The sequence below is a fragment of the Notechis scutatus genome, chromosome 6 (assembly GCF_049901735.1).
Source record: "Notechis scutatus isolate UNSWTSFEM ecotype Mainland chromosome 6, rNotScu1.2, whole genome shotgun sequence".
NCBI classification, from domain to species: Eukaryota; Metazoa; Chordata; class Lepidosauria; order Squamata; family Elapidae; genus Notechis; species Notechis scutatus.
The window spans coordinates 82,157,675-82,179,269 of NC_142014.1; the positions used below are offsets into that span (position 1 = coordinate 82,157,675).

The window sequence follows — 21,595 nt, forward strand, 5'->3', positions numbered from 1 at the left end:
GCTGAATGCCATACATGTAAGTACCTATAAATACCTAAGAATATATATATATATATATATATATATAGTGTGTGTGTGTGTGTGTGGTGTTGTTGTGTGTGTGTGTGTGTGTGAATTCAGGTATTCCTCGACTTACCATAAATGTGCCCCAAATTTCTGTTATTAAGGAAGACATTTGTACAGTGAGTTTTGCCCCATTTTATGACTGTTCTTGCCACCGTTGCTAAGTGGAATCTGGCTTCCCCCTTGTCTTTGCTGGTCACAAAAGGGGGATCACATGACCTCGGGACATTGCATCTATCATAAATACGAGTCAGTTGCCAAGCGTCTGAATTTGGATCACCCCGCCATGGTCATTAAGTGTGAAAAATGGTCATAAGTCATTTTCTTTCTATTATTTCTTCCTTTGAGTTTCACATTCTTCCGGTTTATCATGGTTTTATATAATCTTCAAGTATTATTAAGGATGTGACCACGCTGGACTTTTCTTCTTATCAATGCCTCTTTGACGGACATTTGCTCTTTTTGAGTCAAATACAATGTTTAAATACCGTGTTTCCACGAAAATAAGACCCGGTCTTATATGTTTTTGGCCACCAAAAAAAAAAGGCACCAGGTCTTATTTTCGGGGGATATCATCCATTGACTAACCTCACTTGCACACATCGCCCTCGGCCTCCTTTTCACTGTCCGAGGCCTTCAGGAACTTCCTTCTTCTGCAGCTGGCAAGGCTTACCTGAAGGCCGCAACAAAACATTTACACACATGTATACACATATATTTACACACATACAGACACACACTCATACCAAGAAACACAGAAATCCCCATTTGATACAGATAAGAAAGAACGAAGTCTAAAGGGGTAGTTTAAGATACAGAATAAGGCCTCTGCGGCCTTCAGGATCGATGCAGAGTTTTGTCCGCAGCTCCAGAGGCCTTCAGGAAAGCCATTCCTGTGGGTTATTTTGTTTGCTGAACAATACAAATTACATTCCTAATCTTTACCCCTTTTTTCCAACCGCTAATAAAAGAAGTGCCATGTTTGATAATATTCTGTATCTTCTTTCCATTTGATTTTCAGCGTAAGTCTATCCATTTCCACACCATTTAGCATCTTCTTAATTAACTCTTCATCTTGTGGTGTTTCATGTTTTATAGATGGCATTTCAAACCTGCTAGGTTAGCTAAAATGTTTAAAAATATAACAGATTTAACAGATAATCAGAATTGGAAGGGACCTTGTAGGTCATCTTGTAGGCCCAAGTGGGAGACCCTACACCATTTCTGACAATCCCATCTCTTCTTGAAAGTCTCAAGTGATGGCGCTCCCACAACTTCCGAGGGCAACTTCTGTTCCATTGGTTGATTGTTCTCATTGTCAGAAAGTTTCTCCTTATTTCCAGGTTGAATCTCTCCTGGATCAGTTTCCATCCATCGTTCCTTGTCTGGCCTACAGGCACTTTAGAAAATAGCTTGACCCCCTTCCTCCTCTCTGGGGCAGCCCCTCAAATATTGGAAGGCTGCTATCCTGTCTCCCCTGGTCCTTCTCTTCCCTAGACTAGCCAGGCCCAGTTCCTGCAACGGTTCTTCATATGTTTTAGTCTCCAGTCCCCTCATCTTCCTCGTTGCTCTTCTCTGCACTCTTTCCGGAGTCTCAACCTCTTTTTTTATAATGTGGTGACCAAACCTAGATGCAGTACTCTAGGTGTAGCCCTACTAAGGCTTTATAGAGTGATATTAGTACCTCCTTGATCTTGATTGTATCCCTCTGTTAATAAACTTAGATTGCATTAGCTTTTTGGCTGCTGCTGCACACGGCTGGCTCTATTTAGCTGGTCGTCCACTAAGACTCCAGATCCCTCTCCCAGTGACTGTTATTGAGCCTGGTTTCACCCAGCCTATATGTGTCCTTTGGTTTTTCTTCCCTAGACTAGCCAGGCCCAGTTCCTGCAACCGTTCGTTGTATGTTTCAGCCTCAAGTCCCCTTATTATCCTGGTTGCTCTTCTCTGCACTTTTTCTAGAGTCTCAACATCTTTTTTTTTATAGTGTGGTGGCCAAAACTGGATGCAGTACTCTAGGTGTGGTCTTACTAAGGCTTTTATCCAGATAGTCCTCAACTTACAACAGTTCATTTAGTGACTATTCACTAAAGCTGGGGTGGGATTGTACCGGGTAGGCCTGGTTTGGGAGAACTGGTAGCTTCGAAGATCAGCTGGGAGAGAACTGGTTCGCTCTGAAGATCAAGGTGTTTCCTTTCCTCCCCCCACCAATCAGCTTTTTTCCAACGATCAGCTGTGCCGCATGACTTAGATTAGCTAGAAAGCAGGAAACCGTCGGATTCCTTGCTTTCTAGCTAATCTAAATAGCCTGGCACAGCTGGTTCCCCCTCTTGCTGTTGTACTATTTTGCCCAGGAGGCTCCCCTGAGGCCCAGGAGGCAAAAAAACAGGGTGCCGGGAGGGGGATGCTGCACGTTCCCCCCACACCCTGTTTTTGCTCCCAGGAAGTATCTTGGAGTCTGATTCTGAGGGGGAGGTCGAGCAGCTGACAGGGAGCGGGAGTGTAACTCCAGTGGCTGCGGAGGAAACTGGGGAAGGGCACAGTCCAGCTGGGCATTCAGAGGAAGACCCAGGGCCACCCCCTCTTCATCCTAGGGCACAAAGGGAGGAACGGATAAGGGAGCAACGTGGGTTATGGGGGAGGAAAGGGCCCTGATCCCTTTCATTAGCTGCAGCTGGGAAAACAGGATTTAAAAAGGGTGTTTGTGCACAGCACCTTGCTGGAAGCAAAAAGTGAATTCTTTTTCTTTGTCATGTCTTTTCTGGGTTCTGGCGTCCTCCCAACTGTGTGTATTTCATTATCTTTTGAAGTCTGCAATTCCTTTTTATGCCCTGTCTCGTTAATTGCTGCAGTTGTGGTTTATGTTGGTTTTTATTTATAATCTATATATACTTTCGGTTCGGACTGAGTTTCTTCCCTTTAAAAACTGTTCTTGGGAGAGATTTTTCTCCAGCCGATAATAACTGGACATTGGAGGGCAAGTTGGAAGAATTAAAGGGACTTTACCTACTTTTGTGGCTTTTGTGCCACGCCCCTTTTGGGTCATCACAGGATGCTTCCCTGAGGTCCAGTAGCCCCCCCGCAAAAAAAACCCCAACCACCCAGTCACATGACCACCTGGCCATGCCCACCTAGCCACGCCCACAGAACCGGTAGTTAAACAATTTGCATCCCACCCCTGGGTTCAAGGTTATGGCCCAAAAAATGTAACTTAGGTCTGTTTTTCAGGCCTGCAACTGATGCAGCGTCCCCAGGGTCACATGATCAAAATTCAGGCATTTGGCCACTGACTCATATTTATGACGGTTGCACTGTCCTTTGGGAAGGGTCACGTGATCTCCTTTTGTGACCCAGCAAAGCCAGTGAGAGAAGCTGAGTTCGCTCCACAATGGGTTAGCAACGAATGTAACAACTGCAGTGCTCCACTACAACCTTCATGAATGGGAGAGAAGGACTGCAATAAATTTACCTTCGTAATCCAGAAAAATGGATTAGATTAGATTAACAGAGTTGGAAGGGACCTTGTAGGTCATCTAGTCCAACCGCCCTGCCCAGGCAGGAGACCCCACACCATTTCTGACAAATTGACAAATGCATACACACAAATGCACACACACACACACACAAATGTAATCCTCAATTTACAATTCCTTTCCTGACCATTCGAAGTTGCAACAAAAAAAATGACTTTTGACCATTTTTCACACTTATTGACCATGGTGGGGTGATCCAAATTCAGGCGCTTGGCAACTGACTCATATTTATGACGGTTGCAATGTCCCAGGGTCACATGATCTGCCATTTGTGACCAGCAAAGACAAGGGGGAAGCCAGATTCACTTAACAACCATGTTGCTAATGGAACAACTGCAGTGATTTAGTTAGCAACGGTGGCAAGAACAGTCATAAAATGGGGCAAAACTCACTGTACAAATGTCTTCCCTAATAACAGAAATTTGGGACACGTTTATGGTAAGTCGGGGACTACCTGAATCTACATTCACACACACACACACACACACCAAATAGTGGGTATATATTTAAACATCATATTTGACTTGAAAAGAGCCAATGTCCATCAAAGAGGCTTTGATAAGAAGAAACTGGAAGAATGTGAAACTCAAAGGAGGAAATAATAGAAAGAAAAAATGGAGTGGACGGGTTAAAAATTAAGTTAGGGTGGGGATCGGATGGTGGTAGAGCTGCCCTACTACTTACCTTTGGACAGGTGTAGCCAGGCCTCACACACCTCAACACCTGTCTCGCCGGGCCATTTTTTCTGCAACCAGCAAGGCTGGCCAGGCTCTCCTGAAGGCCTCTGGAGCTGAGAACAAAGCTCTGGATCGATCCAGAACTCTCTTATTGTCTGCAGAGGCCTTCAGGAGAAGCCTTGCCGGTCGCAGAAAAAGTTCCTGAAGGCCTCTGGAGCAGATAAGAAAGTTCTGGATCGATCCTGAAGGCTGCAGGGGCCTCCAGGAAAGCCTTGCTGGCCACAAAAGAAGAAATTCCTGAAGGCCTCGGACAGCAAAAAGGAGGCTGGGAGACAATGCTGTTGCCTTTTTTGGTGGCCAAAAGAATATAAGACAGGGTCTTATTTTGGGGAAAACACGGTATTTAAACATCGTATTTGACTCAAAAAGAGCAAATGTCCGTCAAAGAGGCTTTGATAAGAAAAAAAAGTCCAGTATGGTCACGTCCTTAAGAATACTTGAAGATGATATAAAACTAACATATACTGGAAGAATGTGAAACTCAAATAATAGAAAGAAATAATAATAATAGAAAGAAAAAATATTCTATGGATTCATATGAGTGGGAGTCTTACATCAAGAAGCTGGATTCTGAACAATACCGTGGATTAATATTTACAGTCTGAAGAAACCCAAAGAAAACATGGATTTTTTAAAAAAAGTCATAAACATCATGGGGTTAAAAGAAGAGTCGACCATGGATCAGATATTCCCATCCAGGCCTGGGCTCAATGAATGGAGCCTTATCTCATGAAGGAAGGCGAATCGATGTGTCCCAGGATAATTTTGCAGGATCCAATCTGGGTCGGTGACCAGGATCAGAGGTTCTAGTTTTAGGGTTTGGGTCAGAGTCTAGCCTGGACAAAAGTCCCCTGGAGACGGGGTCTCAGCACAAGTCCAAAAGCTCAAAAGACAAAAACCTCTGGTCTGGATGACCGACTCAGATGTGGATCCTGCAACCGTATCTCGCCAGGCGATGTCCTCTGATTTCATCTATTTTTTCCCCAAAGAAAATCCATGTTTTCTTTGGGTTTCTTCGGACTGTAAATATTAATCCACAGTATTGTTCAGAATCCAGCTTCTTGATGTAAGACTCCCACTCATATGAATAGTTTTTATTATTATTATTATTATTATTATTATTATTATTATTATTATTATTATTATTATTATTATTATTAGAGTTTCGCATTCTTCCAGTATATGATAGTTTTATATCATCTTCAAGTATTCTTAAGGACGTGACCATACTGGACTTTTCTTCTTATCAAAGGTTCTTTCCCAGCAGTGGGATTTTACCGGTTCGTACTGGTTCGGGCGAACTGGTAGTTACGATGAGCATTTCCCCACCCCCATTGTTTCCTGTTCTTTATTTCCTTTTTTTTTTTTTTTTTAGCACCGCTGATTCGTGCGGCAGACAAATTATTTGCCATGCCTCCGTTGTTTTACTCACTGGGGCTTCAGTAGGAGGTAAGTAACTGAGTTGAAAATGGGCTTTTAAAAATGTAGAGCACTTGTGCAAAGCACACTTTTGGTAATCATGCTCACCAAACCAGTTGTCACCGAATGATTGTTAGCTCACTGAATGGGTTGAATGGCACCCCTGGACAACGGAACGGATACAGAGGCCTAGAAGAAGAATATGTTTCACCCAGCCATAAAAAAAGAGAGGTTGTCTCGAAAGGGCCGATGAAGGAAAGGCGTAAAGAAAATGGAAGGATCGTTCGGGTTCGCCTTATCAGACGTCTGGCAGCTGTGGTTTTTTTTCAAATTCCACACAGAATGAGACTTCCCTGGTTTCTCACTGAAAATTATTTCCTGGATGCTTTCCTCAGTGGCTGGGACAAAGTCTCTAATTTCTTATTGACCTGTGTGTCACTGCCCTCTATTTGCCTTGGGTGTCATCAGGTGCTGGGATCTGCATGGTTGGTGCACCTCTGCCTATAAATAGCTTAGGGGCCAGGCTGACCGGACAGTCTTGAGAAAAGGCATCTAGCAGGGGAAAGCAGAGGTGAGAAGGTGGGCATCCTTCCATGGCTCTCTATCATCTTCCGTTGGATCTTCCGTCTTTCTTGAAGTTGAAGGAAAGATGGAAGGAAAAGGAGGAAGAGAAGGAGAATGAGGAAAGAGGAGAAGGGAAGGAGGGAGGGAGAGAAGTAGGGAGAGAGGAGAAACAGAGAGGGTGGAGGGAGAAGACAAAAGTAAAGAAGAGAGGGAAGTACGGAAGGAAGGAGAAAGATAGAAAGGGAAGAAGAAGGAGAAGGCAAAAGCAAAGGAGAGGAAGGAAGGAAGGAAGGAAAGAAGGAAGGAAGGAAGGAAGGAAGGAAGGAAGGAAGGAAGGAAGGAAGGAAGGAAGGAAGGAAGGAAAGAGAAAGAAAAGAAAGAAAGAAAGAAAGAAAGAAAGAAAGAAAGAAAGAAAGAAAGAAAGAAAGAAAGAAAGAAAGAAAGAAAGAAAGAAAGAACAGAGGGAGGGAGGGAAGACAACGAACAGAGGGGAAAGTAATTAAATCCCAATGTTAGGGCGTCCCTCACAGCCATTTTAGGATCATCCACAACCACCCAACATGGAGTTTTCCCTCTAAGATGGTGGGGGGCAGAGGGGGCTGAAGTCTGAACTCAGATGTTCTCCTGCCCGTATTTGGTTCTCCACATCCAGCCCCAACTGAGGGGGCACTTATGCTCCGTCTCTCTTCCACCTTCTGTTTGGCCTTGTCCTGGTGGGTCCATCTCACTTATTGTGCTCGTGTTTCTGTGTTTTAAGAGAACAAGAGGATGGGACACCACACCTTCTGGGGATTCTGCCTCTTGGCCTGCTTGGCCGTGACCTCCTGGGTGGAAGGTGAGTGCCATCCCAGTGGACACCTGAGGGGGCCAATATCAGGAGTCAGGGGACAGCTGGAAGGAAGCTGGGAGACGGAGCCCTCTCTACCTGCCGGCTTCCTGCAAAGCTTGGTGGCCCCCTCCGTGTCCTCTGAAGGAGGCCCAGCCGGTGCCATTTTGGGGCAAAGCTTCAGGTGCCCTTCAACTGGAGAAATACCTTTCTGGCCGTCCTGGAGAGTGGCAGAGGTGTTGATGGAGTGGAACTGGGCTCCATTAGGTGTAAAGTTGGAGGGACTGGAGGATGCCACCCTCTCCTTCCAAAACAGTTGCTACTCTAAAGATACTTCTTTGTCTCCTTCAGGTTCCCCAGGCATCCAGGGACGAGCCAAGTGTCCCGAAGAGGCCATTTATTATCGACGCTATTGCTACCAACCAGTTGATATGTCCCTCACCTGGGATGCGGCCGAGGTCAGTGTGCTACACAAAGTTTGGACAGCCCCATCAAGGAGACCAGGATTGCCCTTAACTGAGATTGGCTCTCATAGCCGAATAGTGCAAAGATCTTTAGGCTCCCTAACCTTATACTTCAGTGAATGAGGAAGGTATCCGTCTGAACTGTTTCCACTTATCATCGTATTTCTCAGGATTTTGTTACTCTCTTCTTCTGTTACTCTCTTCTTATTGTGTTACTCTCTTCTGTTACTCTGTAGTTCTGTTACTCTCTTATTGTGTTACTCTTACTTTGTTCTGTTATTCTGTAACTTTGTTACTCTCTTCTTCTGTTACTCTCTTATTGTGTTACTCTTACTTTGTTCTGTTATTCTGTAACTTTGTTACTCTCTTCTTCTGTTACTCTCTTATTGTGTTACTCTTACCTTGTTCTGTTATTCTGTAACTCTGTTACTCTCTTATACTGTTACTCTCTTATTGTGTTATTTTCTTCTTCTGTAGTTCTGTTACTCTCCTATTCTGTTGCTCTGTAGTTCTTTTAGTCTCTTATTGTGTTACTCTTACTTTGTTCTGTTATTCTGTAACTTTGTTACTCTCTTCTTCTGTTACACTCTTATTGTGTTACTCTTACATTGTTCTGTTATTCTGTAACTCTATTACTCTCTTATACTGCTACTTTGCAGTTCTGTTACTCTCTTACTGTGTTAATCTCTTACTCTGTTATTCTGTTACTCTGGAATTTGGTTTCTCTCTTATTCGGTTTCTCTCTTATTCTGCATTTCTTTCTCTTCACGTCTGCAGATCGAGTGCCAGCACCTGAGGCCTGGAGCCCACCTGGCCACTTTTCGGACCGCTGCCGAGGAAAGAATCGTCTCCTCCCACATCAGGCGCTCCAGCACCACCACCGATGCCTGGATTGGGATGCATGCTGTGCGGATGCCCAAGGTAGGCCTGTCTTTGGTCTCCAGTCCCTCTTCTCTCACAGACCGCCTGATACTCCAGCCACCCCTTGACATTCCTCTTTCCTTCCAATCCTCTGTGGGAAGTCCCTGAGGATTTTGTGCCAGTGGGACCTGTGGGCGGCCCCCAAGGCCAATATATGGGGGTGGCACCGATTGCGGAGAAGGACGTTCCTTGAAGGGAATGAGAATGAGTCCACAATGGGGTTAAGAGACCCTTGGAGGTCTTCTAGTCCAACCCCCCTGCTCAGGCAGGAGACCCTATACCATTCTGAAAAGATATCTGTCCGATCTCTTCTTGAAAACCTCCAGTGATGGGGGCCCTACAACTCCTGGAGGCTTTCCTCCCCTGGATTGGGTGTCTTCTGTCACTTGATTGCATGGAGTCCTGACAATCCCAATCTGTGTGAGACTACGAGGAAGAGAGAACAACGCCTACACTAGGTTTCCTGAACAAACTGCCTGTGGTTTATTGCTTGGATTTATGATTGACACCTTATTTCCCCCCCTGCCACCCTCCGGAGAAGCTGATCTGATCGACACTTGAGGGTTCCAGATGTCTGGAGGGCAAACAGGATAAAACAAATACTTTTCTCCCTGAATGTCCCTTTTCCCGCCCCAATAGAAACTCACCTGGGAATGGATCGATGGGACCACCTACACCCCAGGATCCCTCCTCTGGGACAACAGAGCCCCCAGCACCTCTCTGTCCACCGCTGAATGCATCTCCGTCACCAACGTCCATATTCCAGGAAGTACGACTCAGTCTCTCTTCAGAAAAAGAGGGGGAGGGGGCAAATGAGGAGGGGGTAGCTGACCTTTCCTTATAGGGGCATTTCAGGAGCCCCCTCCCCAGGAGGTTGGTCTCCCTCCCCCTCCTTTTCTTCCTCCCTCCCTCTCTCTCCCTCCCCCTTGCCTTTTCTTCGTTCCCCTCCCCTCCTCCTTCCTTCCCTCTTTCCTTTCTTCCTTCCTGTCTCCCTCCCCCTCCTTTTCTTCCCCTTCCCTCCCTCCCTCCCTTCTTTTCTTCCTTTCCCTCCTCCCTCCCCCTTCCTTTCCTTCCTCCCCCTCCCCTCCCTTCCTTCCTCCTTCCTTCCTCCCACCCTCTCTCTCCCTCCCCCTTGCCTTTTCTTCGTTCCCCTCCCTTCCTCCTTCCTTCCCTCTTTCCTTCCTTCCTTCCTGTCTCCCTCCCCTCCTTTTCTTCCCCCTCCCTCCCTCCCTCCCTTCTTTTCTTCCTTTCCCTCCTCCCTCCCCCTTCCTTTCCTTCCTCCCCCTCCCTCCTTTCCTCCCTCAATGGCATCCTTCAAGCAACTAAAATGATGGTTTCTTCATCCCAAGTCTAACAGCCTTTCTGGTCCTTCTCCCCTCTAGATGCAGCCAGGTGGATCCAGTGCACCTGTGCCACTGCCCTGCCCTTCATCTGCAAGTACAGATCTCCCTTCTAGGTCTAACCACCTGTGGAGGAGGCGAGCAGACGGCCTCTTCCTCATTGGAGAACATCGAAGGCGGCTTCTGCAACGCCCCGATTCCATGGGAGATCAACCTCCTGAGCCTTCTTGACCGTCTTCCTCCCAATAGGACAACCCACCTCACTTCCTGGTGTGCCCTGGTGCAAAGTTGCACCCCCTCCTGTGGTTCTTGCTGATCGTGGGTGGCTGCTAACCTGAATGCTTCTAAGATGTTTGCACCTGCATTTCTATTCTACTGTAAGCTGCCCAGGATCACCTGGGATGCTTGGCTGCCTGTAAATTGATCAAATAAATCAATAGCAAACTGCTTCTTGGGGTTACTGAACTAAAATGGAAAAGGTCCTTTCTCTTTTGGTCACCGTAGGTTACTCTGGCCCTTATTCCGCTGCCAAGAGAATAGATGTGAAGAACACAGCTACTACACACACCCTTCTCGGTGGGTCAGTGTGACCCCCAGAACTTGGTTTGCAAAGACTTTGAAAGCCATCAGTCCAAAAGGCACAAGGATGGTCGTGTGATCTTGGCTTGAGCCAAAGCAATCTCTTTTTGGTAATTTTTTAAAAAAAATATTTAAGGTACATACAATTCATCTTCCATTTAATGGTGTGGGTACAAATATCTTGTGCAATAACAATTAAAATTTACATCCATGTTCATTACTTTGGTATTAATTCTCTATCCTATTCTTATCTTATTAATATACACAACATCTCTATTACTATAACACTCCCCTTCTTAACATGTTTAATTCTATAAACCTTTTTTTCTATATTTCACTAATATGTTAACTATTTCTAGCTTTCAGTTCATAAACACCTTCTCTATCAGGGGAGATTGCATTGGCTAGGATGAAGCAGCTTCTTTCTCCCCTTCCTTCCTTCTCCTCCTCTCTCTCTCTCTTTCTTTCTCTCTCTCTCTCTCTTTCTCTCTCTCTCTTCTTTTTCTCTGTCTCCTCCTCCTTTCTTGTCCCCTTATCCTCCTTCTCCATTCCACAAACCCCATCCCGCTTCCAGCCAGTGGTTCAGACCGGTTTGTCCAAATCAGTAGTAAAAAACGCCTCCCAGGATCAGCTGAGAAAAGGGGGGAAAAATCAGCCGCACGCATGCATGCCCACAATCACCGAACTGGCAGTGGAACAGGCAGGATCCGACTGCTGCTTCCAACACTGATGATATTCCTTCATTGGGTCCCAAAACCTCTACCAGAAAACCACCAAGTTCAGAGGTCACCAGGGACCCCCCTTGCTCCAGTTCAATCCTGAGCTACAGATTCTCTTCTATCAGAAGCAACGGCGAGTTAGAAAGATGGTTTGATCTTTGTCTGCAGCCCTGGGAAGTTGGCGACCATCAGCAAACTATCAGGGCATTTTTGGAGAAGGGAGCAAACCTATGTGTCCAAACTGAGCTCTGAACTTTTTGAGCCCCCAGTTCTTCCCCTATAGGGCTTCCAAGTGGGGCTTTCTTTGTACCAGATAATATTTTTTTAGGGTGGGTGGGTGAGATATGATTGTTGCCTCCTTGGAGCCTGAATGGAAGTTGGCTAAGAGCTCCTGACTCAAGACCTCTTTAGACAATGATCCAGCAAAGTGTATTTGCCTCAGCTTCGGTATCCTACGGCTTGAGTTGAACTTCATATCTTGGTCTGTTCTATCCCTTAGAGGCTGCGAGACAACAAAGCAGAAATGACGTCAATGTTCTTGTATTGACAGTTACAGGATTGTAAACGTCTCTCCTCTGTGTGCGTATGCATGTGTCTATGTGTGTATAAGTATAATGGGGGTTATGTAAAACATTTTGCAATATGGATTGAGCAAAGATTTGAGGAAATGGCATTTGATGACCAAATCAATCTAGCCTCGGATCGTTTAAAAAATTACTTCCTTCTTCCCTCTCACCTTCTTCTTCCTGGTTTCCTTTCCAAAGGGGAGAAGACAACTTTGGGCTTGTGGCACTTTGCGTTGATGCTTTGTGGTGTTTTCTCTTTTGGAGGTTCCAGGGAACGGCTTCAAACATCAGACACTTTAAAAATGAAAGGCATAAAATTAATAAGACGAGTTGCTCCCTGTGAAAAGTATTCAAAACCCGAGAAGTGACGGTGCTGAGCCTCTCACACCAGCAAAACCTCGACTAGATTCAGACAACATGTTGATCCGCTCTGAGAAATAATTTCTACCTGTTTTTAACACAACCCACAATGCTTAATTATTCTGTGGCTTAGTGTGTCATGCAGAGGAAGCCAAGATGGTGGGTTTCATTTTGTGGCACATGCAGAAAGGAGAGTTTCATTTGGTCCCAAATTAAAAGAGTGAAGTGGAAAAGCCTCTCCTCTCTCTCCCTCTCCCTCTCTCCCTCCCTCCCTCCCTCTCTTTCCTTGGGCTCATCAAAACACAAGAAGAACATGGAGGCATGAAGTCAAACGGACAGGAGGGATGTTGGGAAGCCACGTTAGAAAGTTGGACTTCACAGAAAGAGCCGTCGAAGCTTGGAACCAGCATCCAGCACAGGGGACGGGCCAGTCCTCAGTAACTGAGTTTGAGAAAGTCAGCCTGTCTACAGCAACCCCAAGACCCAGATTCTCTCTCTCTCTCTCTCTCTCTCTCTCTCTCTCTCTCTCTCTCTCTGTCAGATCCGTGTATCGAACCTATCACTTCTGAGAGGCACAGCCAGGAGATGAGAAGATCATAAAAATTCCACAGTGAGATGTGTCCTGGGAATTTCTGGAAAAGATCGTTCTAAAAAGGGGTGGGGGAAAATTAGGTATGCCCTGGGACACTGTGAAAAAGATCGTTTCTACAGAAGGGTTGGAGGTGAGAAATAACATACTGGCTTTTGTTTCACCAAATACACATCGAGATAAGGGGAGGGGTTTCTAAACTCCCTTATCTATCCCTGTATGCCTGAGGGACCTCAGACGCTGCTTTGAACTCCTACATGAATTGTCTCATCTCAATAAAGGATTCCTTTTGATACATCTGGTGTTCAGAAGTTCATTCTTGTTAATTGAATGGGAAAAAGTTCTGTAGCCTGATACTCTCTCTGTGTCTCTTTCTCTTTCTCTCTTTCTCTGTCTGTCTGTCTGTCTGTCTCTCTCTCTCCTTCTCCCTCTCTTTGTCTCTTTCTCTCTCTCCCTCCCTCCCTCCCTCCCTCTCTTTCCTTGGGTTCATCAAAACACAAGAAGAACATGGAGGCATGAAGTCAAACGGACAGGAGGGATGTTGGGAAGCCACGTTAGAAAGTTGGACTTCACAGAAAGAGCCGTCGAAGCTTGGAACCAGCATCCAGCACAGGGGACGGGCCAGTCCTCAGTAACTGAGTTTGAACATGGCTGGGATAAAGTTGCTCATCCAAAGAAAATAGAGAAATAAAATAAAACCAACATAAATTGTGATGGACCACAAGGTCTTTTTCGGCTGTTCAGCTTCCTATCCTTCTGTGTTGTGTAGGGAGTTTCCAGTGAAAACACCTGTGTGGTTTGTGGTTTGGCTTTTCTGGAAAATCCAGCGGCTCATTCGGCAGATTCTTAACCCGGGTTGAGGTCTTGGCCTGTTGTGGGAAGGGAGCGAAGGCCTCCCTGGGGAGGATGCTGGGAGCTGTTCATTCCTGCAGGTCCTGAAGGAAAGTTTGAGAAATCTCGCTCACAAACAGAGAAAGTCAGCCTGCCTACAGAGACCCCAAGACCCAGGTGCTCTCTCTCTCTCTCTCTCTCTCCCTCCCTCCCTCCCTCCCTCCCTCTCTCTCTCTCTCTCCCTCTCTCTCTCTCTATCTCTCTCTGTTAGCCATGTGTCCCTGGTGTTGAGCAGGGGCTGGCTGGATGGCCTCAGGGACGATTACAAATCGCCGGATCTCTGTGTGAGATTTGTCCTGGAAGAATGTAAATCCTGTTGGATTAAAGTTCTTTTCTGCTACTTCCTTGTGGTTAAACCAAAATTTTCCCTTCTGAAGCAATTTCCTCCTCCCTCCGCTCTCCCTCCCCAAGAAATCCACTCGCCTCCCACCCCTGCCTTTCCTTGCCTATAAATGCCTCCATTCCCTGAGCAGACTTGATACCTGGGGAGGCAAAGGGACAGGTGAGTGCGACTCTCCCACCTGGGGGCACCTGACAGATGAGACCCCCTACATCAGATCACTCTGTGTCTCTTTCTCCAACAGAAGGGAATTCTTGCAGGGGTTGTGCATGATGTCCAGTTGCAGCAGGAGATCTGGGGGAGGCAGGAAGCAAAGGGTCTAGAGAGATCTCTGGGGAAGAGAAAGAGACGTACAGGAGAGAGAGATTCCCAGGGAAGCCCCTTCTGCCCTTTACAGAGCAATGCAGGATCCACTGTGACCCACTAAGGCTGCTGGATGACCAAGGAGGGAGAAATTATGTCCAGCTGGGCAAGTGTAAAAATGTGAAACAAACTTGGTCCTGGGTTGGATGTTGGGTCCCCCTTCCTTTTAAAAAAAAATTTATTATGCATTTTTCGTTATTATTCATCACATTTCCAATTTTACCACGTCAGTGTACTGGTTATATCAAGTCCTTTTTTTTTACATTATAGTATACATCCTAGTTATAACTATTATTGTCGTAGTCATATAGTCTCTTTTGATTACATGGTGTTGCACGTTGTACTTATAACTATTATTTTCGTATGTGTGCCATAGTACGCTATTACATTTATCATTCTATGCATTTTAAACTATATTTATGTACAACCCAATAGTGGCATTGCTTATATTGTGCATTCTTACATATTTCAATATATCTGTATTTATATTTTCTTGACCTTCTTTCATTCATTGAATACTAATCTCTGCACCTGTTATTTAGCCATTTATGCAATGTATCCCATGTGAAGTAGCATTCTGTTTCCTCTTTACCTTTCAGTTCCGTTGTTTTAGCCTGTCCAGTTCAGCACATTCTAATATTATTTTTATTACCTTCTCATCTGTGGGTATACTTTCTTTTCACTCCCCTTACCACCAGCCTAGTTCCTCTCCCACTTCTTCCCTCTTTGTTCTTCTCTGCAGGGAAGGAAGGAAGGAAGACCATGGCGCAATTCATCGTCGTGAGCTTCAGCTTGCTGGTCGTGGCCCTCTCCTTAAGGGGTGAGTTCCAGCAGGGTGACCGTGACAGAATCACAGAGTTGGAAGGGACCGTAAAGATCTTCTAGTCCAGCCCCTGCTCAGGCAGGAAACCCCGTAACATTCGGGATAAATGGCTGTCCAATCTCTTCTTAAAAGCCTCTAGTAGACTCCAGGGACGCTGCCCTCATCGTCAATACATGCCAGGTGCCAAGTGCCCGAATTTTGAGGACGTGACGTGGGGATGCGACGATGCTCCTTAAGTGCGAGATGGGCGACCCATAAATGTAATAAATAAATAAGCACATGGCCTGGGGGGTGCTCTACCAAATGGGTTTAGCCTCTGGGGTCCGGAGAAACCGATGCTCGTGCATCTCAAACCTCTTCCTGATTTGACCCTCCTGGCATCCTTGCCCCCAAAGTTGCTTTTATTCCTGCTTGGCCTATTCTGCAATGTATATCCCACCTTATTTCTCTGCTCTAAGATTCAGGGCTGTTTGCAATGATACAAAACCAAAGCAAACTCAGCAGGATTGAAATGGAGAATTAATTAGAAGTTAAACCCTTTGCAAATATGCATGCCTTGGTCATGGAGGTTCCTTTGCACCATTCACTGAATGATAAATCAACCCAAGTGGAAAGAGTCACACCAGATATGAAGCTTCCAGGGAATTAACCAGGACTAACCAGGGGGGGACTTCAAAACTTTCAGCAATGGGTTCTCTGCCCAGTTGCTGGGTGGGCGTGGACTAGGTGGGTGTGGCCTAGGTGGCCTCCTGCACCATGGCGGGGTGGGGTGGGGGCTTTTCTGCCCTCCACGGGCTCCGGAGGCTCTCTGGAAGCTGGAAATGGGCTCATTTCTGGCTTTTCCAAACTTCTGGGGGGCCCGTTTTTTGCATCCTCCCAGGCCCTGTATTCACCTGGCATCCAAAACTGGCTGTGTGGGGACCCCTGGGAGGGGTGGGGCCAGCCAGAGGTGAGATGTACCGGTTTACCGAACTGGTCATTAAAACTGATTAAAATTAGCTACCGGTTCACTCGAACCAGGGCGAACCAGTAGCAGCTCACCTCCCCCCCTTTGACTCTAACCAAGGTTTGGACAATCTGCAAATATCACGAAAGGTCAGCTGCAATTTATCGTCATCAAAGATGTTTGCAACTTAGCAGGCCAAGCATGTTCTGCAGCTCCAGCCGTCTCCTCTTCCTCCTCTTCTCCTGGCCATCTTCTCATTGCTCTCTCTCTCTCTCTCTCTCTCTCTCTCTCTCTCTCTCTCCCTCCCTCCCTCCCTCTCTCTCTCTCTCTCTCTCTCTCTCTCTTCTCCTCCTACACAGGAACTGGAGCTGATCATCATTGTCCTAGCGGTTGGGCCTCCTATAATGAGTTTTGCTACATGGTCTACAACAGATCCGTCACCTGGAACAATGCCGAGGTCAGAAATGTTTGCAAATCTCTTAGGCCTGGTAGAGGAGAAGTCTAGGCAGAGCCCTGAAGACCCTCGAAGACCCCTCTGGCTAAGCTGGTAGAGGCCACCAGGCTGGGATGTCTGCATACATGGCAAAGACGAACATTCTTCCGATAGCCTGAAATCCAGATATTTTGAGGACTTTTCCTCGGAGTCCATTTGAACTTCCCTTCTCCAGCCTTTGAGCCGGCAGGAAACAGGGCCGGGGTCACCTTTGCTGCCCGTAGCTGACAATTCCTCCCCTGCCTCTGGGCATAAGATAGGAGGATGGCAGCAGGACCCAAAATTGTTGGGGGGGCAACATGCGAACTCTGTAAACTGCTTAGAGAGGGCTGTAAAAGCACTGTAAAGCGGTATACAAATCTAAGTGCTTATTGCTTATGGGTAGCATACGGGGCCGATTAAAAAGAACGGTTTGCAACTTTCCTGGTTTGCTTTCTTCCACTCCTGCCATAAATCCCCACATTTCTTAATGTGGTTTTGTTAGATTTGTTTTTATTCTTTTTTTTTTTTTACAAATAACTCAAGGTGGCCGCACACACAGAACAGTCCTCTGCCCTTCATTTTTCCCCATAACAACAACCCTGCGAGGCGGTGGTGGGATTCAATTTTTTTTTACTTACTGGTTCTGTGGGCGTGGCTCGGTGGGTGTGGCACGGTTTGGTGGGCGTGGCAGGGGGAGGATATACTGCAAAATCCCCCTTCCGTCCCCACCCCACTAACCTGCTTTCCAGCTCCGTTCTCCTGGGCAGGGCAACCAAAGGAGACCCAGCCAATCAGCTGGGACTCAATGGGAGGCGGAGAAGAGATGGGGTTGGCGGGGCCAGTCAGAGGTGGGATTGGCCGGTTCTCCGAACGACTCAACGTTTCCACTACCGGTTTTGCAGAACCGGTCAGGACTGGTTGAATACCCACCTCTGCAACAAAATCAGGACCACGCAATCAAATCCTGGCTCTTCTTCTCTCATATAAACAACCATGCATATCTGCTTCTCGGCTAAACAAGCCTCTTTCTCTCCTGTTGCTCCCTGACAGAGATTCTGCCTGCAGCAAGAGACAAACTGCCACCTCGCCTCCATCCATAGCAAGCCAGAGGCAGCCTTCATCGTCAGGCTGGTCTACCACAGGGCCAGCGCCGGGTCCAGTGTTTGGATCGGATTGAACGATCCAGAGAAAGTAAGTCCTCCATTCCCACGTTCATCTTTATCGATTTATCTTGATGGGTTTTATTGACAAATCCTCCCAGGGGAGATAGGGAGCCCTCTGTTGAATGTTCTCGCCTTGGACAACACCGTGGAAAATAGAAAATGTCAGGGGTCCGGTAGTTGCCCCCATTGAAATCATGACTCTCTAGCCGGATTTTTTTTTTTTTAACAAATTTTATTAACTTTTAAAGACATACAAAACATACAAAAATTCAAGACATAAAAACATAAAAAATCTCTTTTCTGAAAGTTGCTTAATCCCGGGTCAAAACTCTTGGTACAGACACACATTCAAATTCATATTCATTTTACATACCATTCCATATCTTATTACATTTTCATTTTTCTATATAGCTTCTCCTTTCTTTTAAATTTTCTCAATTTTATTTTATTGATCTCCTCTCAATTCAAATCATAATATTTATTCTTTGTCTGTTCTATTTCCAACTATCCGTTTATCTTTCTTCTTAAAAGAAAAAAAAAGAAAAACCTTCTCCTGTAGACTGGTTGGAGTATGACGCCTATATCTCTTTCCCCTATATTTATAATACTTGATTTAAAGTACATAACTTACGTTGGGATTCTGTCTGGTACATTCTAACACTATACAATATCATCAAAACCAATACAAATCTATTCATTAATATTAATATTTATTCATATCTTAAACATCTAGCACATTTCTTATCAATTAGATCACATATTTCTATGGGAGCACCTATTTGCCATATTAATTCCATCCCCCACATCACATATTATAAATCATTATTACATTACATGTTCCCCTCTCCTTCTTCAAACCTCTCATTTCACGAATAGTTTCACTATTATAACATAGCCTAATCACTGGTATTAACAATCATTTATATCTTTAGACATTTTACACATTTCAATTAATTATCATACCTTTCTTATACTTTCCAAAATTATTCCCCCCACATCACCGATCTTAAATCATTATTTCATTAAAGTACTCCCCTCTCTTAACAAAAATTTCACTAAATTATACTAACTATTTATCACATTTTAAATTACATATTATTTCCAATCTTCTATAATTATTTCTAAATACAAATATAAAAATGCAATCTTATGTACCCTTCTAGAATCCCTTTTCCAATAAAATCTATCCATTATCTCTAAAAAACTTTTGTTTTTTTGCATCTTGCTCCCCACCATTAAAGCTTCTCATTCCTTCCTTTCTCCCTTGCTTCTTCTTCTCCTTATCCTCTTTACCCCTTTGTCTCTCCACCTCCCTTTTATCCTGTTTTCCCTCTTTCTGTTGTTTCCTAACACGATATCCTCTTTTCACCTTATTCTTCTCTTTTGGATTGTTTTCCCAGGTCTTAAAGTCTTCTTCTCCTTTTTCTCCTCCTTCTTTTCTTCCCCAACCAAAGTCACTTGTTCTTCAAAAATGGCTTCTTCTTTATCCTGCTCATACGATTTTACATAAGCACAAACCGCCATTTCTATAAACTGAAAAAGAGTGCCAAAGACATCTTTCCCTTCTTGCTTTTCTCTTTCATATTTTTGATGTATAAGTTCTAGTTCATCCACAACTGATGCCATTGTACAGAGAAAATTTTTTCCAAAACAACCACCCAAGTGCTTTTAGTCTGAGATAATTCTCATAAAATCCAAAGTCATCAAACAGTCCAATCAGCTGATTCTTTTTAATACTTTCTCTTTTTCCACTTTCTCTTTTTGGGATAAAGTTTGATCACAAAGTTCTCTTTAAAATATATCTTTAGGAAATCTTATTGCTGTTTAATAGCTCTTTAAAATTAGCTCTTTAAAGTTTTAGGCAGTCTTCTCCTTATTTTCAGGTTGCTCCAATTTTTATTTTTATTTTCCTCTCCGTTCCCACTCACAGCCAAAAAAAATTCTTTTTTTTCCCCCCCTTTGAATATTCAGAAATCCTTGCTCCTTCAATATTCATTTACCTCCAGAACAGATTCCCGGATTTCTCTTATGGTTCCACTGCTGTCACATTAGGGAGGAGAGTGAAAGGCAAGAAGAAGAAAAAACCTTACTCTTTTGAAATGTTCGCCGCTTGTATCTCTTTCTAGAAACAAAGTATCCTTAGCAGCCTTCGAGATTACAGGAACTCTCTCTCTTAACTTTATCCCAGTCAGAAGCAACTTCCACAGCTCTTCCCTCTTCCTCCAGCACAAATCTTACCCGGCTGCTGGCTTCTTTGAGGCGGCCATTGCTGACCGCCGCTCATCCACCTCAGGAAAAAGGGGTTGTTCCGGCTGGAAAGGGGTCTGCGTTACCCCAAACCTCTGTCCGGATCCCCTCTCTCTTCGGCTGCCTCTACAAGGCAGCCATAGCCCCCAGACCTATTTAGATCGGGGGCACCTTGGCAGCGAACGCGGCAGGGATCGCAGAGGCGCGAATTCCTGCCGCTACCGAAGCCGCGCAAAACCGGAAGCCCGGATTTTCAAAGCTTAAAGATTTATTAGGAGTAAACACGTCCGGCACTGCCTGGGTGTAGCCGACTCTGAGACACAACATTCATTGTCACCCTTGACCCTGGTTCCCCTCCCATCCCCTGGGTGTATTGTAATCCATATCCTCCAATGGGACACATCCATAGCCCAGAGTTATCAATCATTCTCTCCAGTTAGAATTTTGCACGGCAGAAATTTCAGTCCTCTAGTTACTATCTTTGAAAACATTTATGGAATGCACTTTCGATTTCCAAGCTGCCGCATTGCTCCCCCCTCCCTTTCTGTTGGCAACTCTAAAAAGACCATAGAAATATTTTGTGAGTTGACAGAAAACTTTTACTCCCGTCCAGTCTCTCTCTCTCTCTCTCTCTCTCTCTTTCCCCTACCTAATCCTTCCTGCCCCGTTGAAGAACTGTTTGGTGTCTTGAAAGCCCCAGAGGGATGGATCCTGCCCTGGCCCCCATCCAGGGTTGGGCTTCAAAAATTTTAAGCAACTGTTTCATGAGAAAAGAAAATATGAAATTGAAATAGGACAGACCAAAGTATAAATAGGATGACTAGAAAGGTATTGAAACTTAGAAAAAGATACATATAATTGAATTTAGGAAGGAATGAGATAATTAAAAGTAAGATTGAGAAAACTAAGGGAAGGGAAAAAGTATTGGGAAAATGTTAAAATAGTAATGATATGGAATAGAACACGAAGATGAATATGAAATTGAATTTGTGTCTGTATGGAGAAGTGACAGCTCGGGGCCATGCTCTTCTCAAAAAAAGAAATTTTACTTGTATTATGTTTTGTGAAAACCCAAATAAAATTTTTACAATAATAATAATTTTTTAAAAAAATTAAGCAACTGGTTCACTGCCCGGTTGCTGGGTGGGCGTGGCCTAGTCGGCCTCCTGCACCACGGGTGGGGGGGGTGTTTGCCCTCCCTGAGACTCCGTGCATGCCCTGCACTTACCTGCCTCCAAAACGGACCACGTGGGGACTCCGGGGAGGGGAGGGGAGGGGAGGGGAGGGGTGGGCGGGGCCAGCCAGGAGTGCGATTTGGAGGTTCTCTGAACTGCACAGAATATTTGCTAGGGGCTCTCCCGAACCCCCTGCGAACCCCCACCAGCCCCACCCCTGCCCCCATCTCAGCAGCAGGGCCTCCTTTTCCTCTTGAGGGCCCCTTGGGTGGGCTCTACACCTGGTTGAAAGTCCGGTGGGCCATCAAGTCAGGGACTGCAGAGACTGGCCTGGGAGGGCTGTTCTTTCCTCTCCCCCACCCCCTTTTTTTTTAATCTTATGCAGAAATTCCTCCTTCCTGTGGCCAGCAGGTTTCCATCTTCTGCTCTGTGGCATTTTCAGTTCTTGAAAAATGCTTGATCGTATATGAAGAAGGGGAGTTTCCCTGGAGT

The 21,595-nt window shown here is 45.3% G+C and overlaps 2 protein-coding genes across 4 annotated transcripts in view; both read left to right on the top strand.

The window, feature by feature from the left end:
• LOC113427841 (C-type lectin lectoxin-Phi1) overlaps positions 1-21,595 on the top strand; it is a 370,378-nt gene that overhangs the window by 344,698 nt on the left and 4,085 nt on the right. For 2 of the 3 annotated variants that reach the window (XM_087968994.1, XM_087968993.1), the window contains exons 2-4: positions 15,023-15,094; positions 16,403-16,500; positions 17,569-17,709. In XM_087968994.1, the coding sequence (XP_087825120.1) occupies positions 15,037-15,094; positions 16,403-16,500; positions 17,569-17,709 (297 nt within the window). In that variant the 5' untranslated portion in view covers positions 15,023-15,036. Of the gene's footprint in view, positions 1-14,977; positions 15,095-16,402; positions 16,501-17,568; positions 17,710-21,595 lie in introns of those variants that run through there. The other variant, XM_026690378.2, reaches the window with a different exon arrangement.
• On the top strand, positions 6,252-10,315 carry LOC113432371 (regenerating islet-derived protein 3-beta-like). The gene is made up of 6 exons (XM_087968992.1): positions 6,252-6,323; positions 7,076-7,151; positions 7,494-7,600; positions 8,384-8,527; positions 9,167-9,296; positions 9,910-10,315. The coding sequence occupies exons 2-6, from the start codon at positions 7,085-7,087 to the stop codon at positions 9,981-9,983; spliced, it is 522 nt and encodes a 173-aa protein (XP_087825118.1). The 5' UTR covers positions 6,252-6,323; positions 7,076-7,084; the 3' UTR covers positions 9,984-10,315.